The sequence below is a fragment of the Salvelinus fontinalis genome, unplaced genomic scaffold, assembly GCF_029448725.1.
Source record: "Salvelinus fontinalis isolate EN_2023a unplaced genomic scaffold, ASM2944872v1 scaffold_0174, whole genome shotgun sequence".
Taxonomy (NCBI): domain Eukaryota; kingdom Metazoa; phylum Chordata; class Actinopteri; order Salmoniformes; family Salmonidae; genus Salvelinus; species Salvelinus fontinalis.
In genome coordinates this window covers 184,224-192,288 of record NW_026600383.1, presented here as the reverse complement: position 1 = coordinate 192,288, position 8,065 = coordinate 184,224, and the positions used below count along the sequence as shown (strand labels likewise).

The window sequence follows — 8,065 nt, the reverse complement described above, 5'->3', positions numbered from 1 at the left end:
AGTTAACACTAGGATAGACTAGTTAACACTAGGATAGACTAGAGCATGTTTAACACTAGGATAGACTAGAGCATGTTTAACACTAGGATAGACTAGAGCATGTTTAACACTAGGATAGACTAGAGCATGTTTAACACTAGGATAGACTAGAGCATGTTCAACACTAGGATAGACTAGTTAACACTAGGATAGACTAGTTAACACTAGGATAGACTAGAGCATGTTTAACACTAGGATAGACTAGAGCATGTTTAATACTAGGATAGACTAGAGCATGTTCAACACTAGGATAGACTAGTTAACACTAGGATAGACTAGTTAACACTAGGATAGACTAGAGCAACCCGGGGCTGAAGAGAGCTAGGCAACGCCTATGCTTTTATCAATATCATTCTCCCACCCCTCTCACCTTCTCCACTAATGGGGTTTGATAAGGAGAGAAGAGAGGACGCAGGGTTTTTGCAGTTGAGAAAAGGCCCATGACTATAAGCCTTCCTCCTCTTCCTCCCCCCTATGTAGCTGCTGCTGTGGGCTGGCCTCCCTCATCCCTCCTTACCTCCTCCCTCCTTCTCCTCTTCATTCCCCCCATGTAGCTCCTCCCTCATCCCTCCTTCCCTCCTCGGGGCATCTTTATAAAGAGACTCTTAGTCCCACCATGGGAGGATCACTCACAGACACAGGAGTCCACGGAGCCACAGGTGAGCAGAACAACCCAATAGCTGCTCTCTATCTCTCTCTCTGTCTCTCTCTCTGTCTCGCTTTCTCGGTATCTCTCTCTCTCTCTCTCTGTCTCTTTCCCTCTCTCTTTCTCTGTATCTCTCTCTCTGTCTCCCTCTGTGTCTCTCTGTGTCTCTTTCTCTAACTCTCTCTCTCTCTCTCTCTCTCTGTCTCTCTTTCTCTGTATCTGTCTCTCTATCTGTCTCTCTATCTCTCTCTCTGTCTCTCTTTCTCTGTATCTGTCTCTGTCTCTCTTTCTCTCTGTCTCTCTGTGTCTCTCTCTCTCTCCATCTCTTTCTCTCTCTGCCTCTAACTGTCTCTATCTCTCTCAGGTCTCTATCTTTCTCAGGTCTCTATCTCTCTCAGGTCTCTATCTCTCTCAGGTCTCTATCTCTCAGGTCTCTCTCTCTCAGGTCTCTATCTCTCTCAGGACTCTCTCTCAGGTCTCTCTCTCTCTCAGGTCTCTATCTCTCTCAGGTCTCTATCTCTCTCAGGTCTCTATCTCTGTCAAGTCTCTATCTCTCTCAGGTCTATATCTCTCTTAGGTCTCTATCTCTCTTAGGTCTCTATCTCTCTCAGGTCTCTATCTCTCTCAGGTCTCTATCTCTCTCAGGTCTCTATCTCTCTCAGGTCTCTCTCAGGTCTGTCTCTCTCTATGTCTCTCTCTGTGTATCTCTCTATCTCTGTGTCTCGGTCTCTCTGTGTGTCTCGTTCTCTCTGTGTGTCTCGTCTCTTTGTGTGTCTTGGTCTCTCTGTGTGTCTCGGTCTCTCTTTCTCTTACTGTCTTTCTGTCGCTCTCTGCCACTCTAACTCTCTCTTATTCGCTCTTTCTCACACACACACACACACACACACACACACACACACACACACACACACACACACACACACACACACACACACACACACACACACACACACACACACACACACACACACACACACACACACACACACACACACGCACACACACACACACAAAACAAATGTGACTTGTCTAATATCTAATAGTGTATGTTCCTCTGAGATTCAGCCAAGCGCTAACAACTGGGCACTTTGTCTAATGTAACTGCTGTTGTGGTCTCTCTCTGTGTGTGTGTGTGTGTGTGTGTGTGTGTGTGTGTGTGTGTGTGTGTGTGTGTGTGTGTGTGTGTGTGTGTGTGTGTGTGTGTGTGTGTGTGTGTGTGTGTGTGTGTGTGTGTGTGTGTGTGTGTGTGTGTGTGTGTGTGTGTGTGTGTGTGTTCTCTGACGTTGCAACGGTTACAATGCTTGAGGACAAATTCTGACAATATCTGCAACTCTCTCAGATCTCTACAGATCACTTGTAATCACAATCAAATAGGCTGTTTTGCAATGTATTGCGGTTATATAAATAACAAAATTATTTGATATTTAAGTATGTTTTTATAATTTTTGAAAATAAAATAAAAGAAGAGACTGTGTAGAATAGCTCAAACATTTAGAACGAATGTCATTTGTCAATGATTTTAGGCAAACCAACGGAGTGGACTTTTTTAAACCAAAGTGTTTTAACTGTAATGACATCACCCCCATCTATGTATGCCTCTTCCTCAGCTCTCTTCTGTCAGTGAAGCAGCAGTCGGTGAAGCAGCAGTCAGTGAAGCAGCAGTCGGTGAAGCAGCAGTCGGTGAAGCAGCAGTCGGTGAAGCAGCAGTGTGGTGAAGCAGCAGTCGGTGAAGCAGCAGTTGGTGAAGCAGCAGTCGGTGAAGCAGCAGTGCAGTGAAGCAGCAGTCATTGAAGCAGCAGTCAGTGAAGCAGCAGTCGGTGAGGCAGCATTCGGTGAAGCAGCAGTCAGTGAAGCAGCAGTGCAGTGAAGCAGCAGTTGGTGAAGCAGCAGTCGGTGAAGCAGCAGTCATTGAAGCAGCAGTCAGTGAAGCAGCAGTCGGTGAGGCAGCATTCGGTGAAGCAGCAGTCAGTGAAGCAGCAGTGCAGTGAAGCAGCAGTTGGTGAAGCAGCAGTCGGTGAAGCAGCAGTCAGTGAAGCAGCAGTGCGGTGAAGCAGCAGTCAGTGAAGCAGCAGTGCAGTGAAGCAGCAGTGCGGTGAAGCAGCAGTGCAGTGAAGCGTTGTGTTGTATCAGCATGGTTAACTCAGTATTCCCATTCTGCTGGACCCTGTGCCTGATCCAGCTGGCTACAGGACTGGTTCATGGAAACATTCGTCTAGAGGACTCCCATCCCAGCCTCAGGCACACCAGCGACTCCTTCCTCTCAGATATAGGTTCGTTATTTATTTGCATTTGCTGTAATTAGGTAGACGGTGATTACTGTCCAGGTGAGAAAGAACCCGAGGATTATTCCAGAAAGCTGGATCACTCAGTTAGCCAGCTAACGTTTTGATTGAAGTCATTCTACCTCTAGGAAATGATGCCATTCTGATTGATTGATGGATTGACCTTCGTTCCTCCCGCAGGTAAAGGCTCTCTCTCTAGAGGGGATCCTGTTAGTTTCCACTCAGAGTCTGAGGAAGAGGAGGAGGAAGAGGAGGAGCTGCTGATGGACATGGAAACCTACAATGAGGTGGATCGATATACTATTTAATCATTACTCGTTGTGTATGACAGCGTGCCAATGTGTACATCACTTTAACCTGCTGTTACGACTGGAACTTCATGTGAGTCGATGTACACTGAGTATACGAAACATCTGTCTGTGACACAGACTGACCAGGTGAATCCAGGTGAATCCAGGTGAAAGCTATGATCTCTTATCGATGTCACTCCAGCCAGTGTAGATGACGTGGAGGAGACAGGGGGAGGGGGGGGTGACTCAATATTAAGAAGGTGTCCTTCATGTTTTGTCCACTCGCTGTAGAACACCGTTGTGTTTAGGGTTTACTACTGTGGACTGATGGAGACCAGACGTCCTCACAAGGATAGTAAAACAAGGAACATTCACACACTTCGCCGGTGGGTTTTAGGCTTAGGAGGTTAGGTTAAAGGTTAAGAGTTAGGGGTTAAGGGTTAGGAGTTAGGGGTTAAGGCTAGGGTTAGGAGTTAGGGGTTAAGGCTAGGGTTAGGAGTTAGTGGTTAAGGCTAGGGTTAGGTGTTAAGGGTTAAGGGTTAGGAGTTAGGGGTTAAGGCTAGGGTTAGGAGTTAGGGGTTAGGAGTTAGGGGTTAAGGCTAGGGTTAGGAGTTAGGGGTTAAGGATTAGGTGTTAGGGGTTAAGGCTGGGGTTAGGAGTTAGGGGTTAAGGCTAGGGTTAGGAGTTAGGGGTTAAGGATTAGGAGTTAGGGGTTAAGGCTAGGGTTAGGAGTTAAGGGTTAGGAGTTAAGGGTTAAGGCTAGGGTTAGGAGTTAGGAGTTAGGGGTTATGGGTTAGGAGTTAGGGGTTAAGGCTAGGGTTAGGAGTTAGGAGTTAGGGGTTAAGGGTTAGGAGTTAGGGGTTAAGGCTAGGGTTAGGAGTTAGGGGTTAAGGCTAGGGTTAGGAGTTAGGAGTTAGGGGTTAAGGGTTAGGAGTTAGGGGTTAAGGCTAGGGTTAGGAGTTAGGGGTTAAGGTTAGGGTTAGGAGTTAGGAATTAGGGGTTAAGGGTTAGGAGTTAGGGGTTAAGGGTTAGGAGTTAGGGGTTAAGGCTAGGGTTAGGAGTTAGGGGTTAAGTTTAGGGTTAGGAGTTAGGGGTTAAGGCTAGGGTTAGGAGTTAGGAGTTAGGGGTTAGGGGTTAAGGGTTAGGAGATAGGGTTAGGGTTAGGAGTTAGGGGTTAAGGTTAAAAGTTAGGGGTTAAGGCTAGGGTTAGGAGTTAGGGGTTAAGGCTAGGGTAAGGGGTTAAGGCTAGGGTTAGGAGTTAGGGGTTAAGGCTAGGGTTAGGAGTTAGGGGTTGAGGCTAGGGTTAGGAGTTAGGGGTTAAGGCTAGGTTTAGGGTTATGAGTTAGGTGTTAAGGTTAGGGTTAGGAATTAGGGGTTAAGGTTAGGTGTTAGGGGTTAAGGTTTAGGGTTAGGAGTTAGGGGTTAAGGCTAGTTTAGGGTTATGAGTTAGGTGTTAAGGTTAGGGTTAGGAATTAGGGGTTAAGGTTAGGTGTTAGGGGTTAAGGTTTAGGGTTAGGAGTTAGGGGTTAAGGCTAGGGTTAGGAGTTAAGGGTTAAGGCTAGTTTAGGGTTAGGAGTTAAGGGTTAAGGCTAGGGTTAGGAGTTAAGGGTTAAGGCTAGTTTAGGGTTATGAGTTAGGGGTTAAGGCTAGTTTAGGGTTAGGAGTTAGGTGTTAAGGTTAGGGTTAGGAATTAGGGGTTAAGGTTAGGTGTTAGGGGTTAAGGTTTAGGGTTAGGAGTTAGGGGTTAATGCTAGTTTAGGGTTATGAGTTAGGTGTTAAGGTTAGGGTTAGGAATTAAGGGTTAAGGTTAGGTGTTAGGGGTTAAGGTTTAGGGTTAGGAGTTAGGGGTTAAGGCTAGGGTTAGGAGTTACAGGTTAAGGCTAGGGTTAGGAGTTAAGGGTTAAGGCTAGGGTTAGGAGTTAAGGGTTAAGGCTAGGGTTAGGAGTTAAGGGTTAAGGCTAGTTTAGGGTTAGGAGTTAGGGGTTAAGGCTAGTTTAGGGTTAGGAGTTAGGTGTTAAGGTTAGGGTTAGGCATTAGGGGTTAAGGTTAGGAGTTAGGGGTTAAGGGTTAGGAGTTAGGGGTTAAGGCTAGGGTTAGGAATTAGGGGTTAGGGGTTAAGGTTTAGGGTTAGGAGTTAGGGGTTAAGGCTAGGGTTAGGAATTAGGGGTTAGGGGTTAAGAATTAGGGTTAGGAGTTAAGGGGTAAGGCTAGGGTTAGGAATTAGGAGTTAGGGGTTAAGGTTTAGGGTTAGGAGTTATGGGTTAAGTTAAGAGTTAGGGAAAATTGTATTTTGAATGGGAATCAGTTGTTTGGTCCCCACAAGAATAGTAAAACAAACATGTGTGTGTGTGTGTGTGTGTCCATCTGTCTGTCTGTATGTGTGGTGTCTACTGTCTAGCATTCTGTCCAGGGCCTGTACTTATACATCAAAGTAACATCAAGCTGCCTCACGCTATAGAAACAGAGGCTCCTGCCCTCTGGATCCTTCTGGTTCGGACCAGGCTAACTGGCTGTTTCTATAGCTGCCTCACGCTATAGAAACAGAGGCTCCTGCCCTCTGGATCCTTCTGGTTCGGACCAGGCTAACTGGCTGTTTCTATAGTTGCCTCACGCTATAGAAACAGAGGCTCCTGCCCTCTGGCTCCTTCTGGTTCGGACCAGGCTAACTGGCTGTTTCTATAGCTGCCTCACGCTATAGAAACAGAGGCTCCTGCCCTCTGGATCCTTCTGGTTCGGACCAGGCTAACTGGCTGTTTCTATAGCTGCCTCACGCTATAGAAACAGAGGCTCCTGCCCTCTGGCTCGTTCTGGTTCGGACCAGGCTAACTGGCTGTTTCTATAGCTGCCTCACGCTATAGAAACAGAGGCTCCTGCCCTCTGGCTCGTTCTGGTTCGGACCAGGCTAACAGACTGTTTCTTACGTTCCACCAGGCTGAGATTGAGGCTGTGTAGCTGCAGAGCAGAGCCATGCGTTCTCCTCCTCCACTGTATAACATCAGTCCTGTCTTGTCTGTTCATCTACCAGGATGTTGCTGAGACGGTGCAGCTGCAGAGCAGAGCGATGCGTTCTCCCCGTCGCTGTATCCCCCACCAGCAGTCCTGTCTGGGTAACACGCTGCCTTGCTGCGACCCCTGTGATACCCGTTACCCCCGAATGTTCGGGTCAATCTGCTACTGCCGTCGGACGGCCTGCGCCGGCGCTCACCGGCGTCCCTAACACCCCTCTACGGCCCCGACGGCTTGCTCCGGCCCTCACCGGCGTCCCTAACACCCCTCTACGGCCCCGACGGCCTGCGCCGGCGCTCACCGGCGTCCCTAACACCCCTCTACGGCCCCTCCTCTCACGTTGGGCCCCCTTCTCTGCCAGTCTACAGTCAGTATCTCATCCATATCTGCAAGGCCTGATTTTACGACAAACACAGACTCTATACATCCCACAATGCATCCATGAGGTGGGACTATTGGATACTCGCTACGTTGGATTTTCTTCTTGATGTTATCTCTGGTTGTGTTTTTTTTGTTATTTTTTCCCCCGATAGTTTAGATGGATGTTACGTTCGGTGTACATTTATCGTTCAATGAAAGTCAAAAGACAAATCAATCTCTAAAAAGGCAATATAATTGTCAAAAAAAATTGGTTTAGAATTTAAAACATTTTTTTAGTTGTAAATTATTTAATCTAAAAAAAAAACTGTCAACATATTTCTTTAAAGAGACCAGTAAGTAAAATACTTACATTACTCAAATCAAAAGTTGAGTAATTTTAAGTTTTGTTTATTGACTTTAAATAGTGAATCAGGATCTGTATGTTAATCATGTGCCCAGAGTCTTAACAGTAGTCCAATTGTGTAGCAGAGTTTAACAGTTTCTGCTACGTGGTTAAGACTTCAGTATGTAAAACTCGCATAATGAATTATATACACTGCTCAAAAAAATAAAGGGAACACTTAAACAACACAATGTAACTCCAAGTCAATCACACCTCTGTGAAATCAAACTGTCCACTTAGGAAGCAACACTGATTGACAATAAATTTCACATGCTGTTGTGCGAATGGAATAGACAAAAGGTGGAAATTATAGGCAGTTAGCAAGACACCCCCCAAAACAGGAGTGATTCTGCAGGTGGTGACCACAGACAACTTCTCAGTTCCTATGCTTCCTGGCTGATGTTTTGGTCACTTTTGAATGCTGGCGGTGCTCTCACTCTAGTGGTAGCATGAGACGGAGTCTACAACCCACACAAGTGGCTCAGGTAGTGCAGCTCATCCAGGATGGCACATCAATGCGAACTGTGGCAAAAAGGTTTGCTGTGTCTGTCAGCGTAGTGTCCAGAGCATGCAGGCGCTACCAGGAGACAGGCCAGTACATCAGGAGACGTGGAGGAGGCCGTAGGAGGGCAACAACCCAGCAGCAGGACCGCTACCTCGGCCTTAGTGCAAGGAGGTGCACTGCCAGAGCCCTGCAAAATGACCTCCAGCAGGTCACAAATGTGCATGTGTCTGTTCAAACGGTCAGAAACAGACTCCATGGGGGTGGGCCCGACGTCCACGGGTGGGGGTTGTGCTTACAGCCCAACACCGTGCAGGACGTTTCGCATTTGCCAGAGAACACCAAGATTGGCAAATTCGCCACTGGCGCCCTGTGCTGTTCACAGATGAAAGCAGGTTCACACTGAGCACATGAGCACATGTGACAGACGTGACAGAGTCTGGAGACGCCGTGGAGAACGTTCTGCTGCCTGCAACATCCTCCAGCATGACCGGTTTGGCGATGGGTCAGTCATGGTGTGGGGTGGCATTTCTTTGT

At 47.2% G+C, this 8,065-nt stretch overlaps 1 protein-coding gene across 1 annotated transcript; it reads left to right on the top strand.

The window, feature by feature from the left end:
• Nucleotides 1-321: 321 nt before the first annotated feature.
• Nucleotides 322-7,331, top strand: LOC129844115 (agouti-related protein-like). Its single transcript, XM_055912507.1, has 4 exons — nt 322-698; nt 2,293-2,955; nt 3,148-3,254; nt 6,283-7,331. Exons 2-4 carry the CDS (start codon nt 2,817-2,819, stop codon nt 6,472-6,474), a joined length of 438 nt encoding a protein of 145 aa, XP_055768482.1. The 5' UTR covers nt 322-698; nt 2,293-2,816; the 3' UTR covers nt 6,475-7,331.
• The last annotated feature ends 734 nt before the right edge of the window (nt 7,332-8,065 follow it).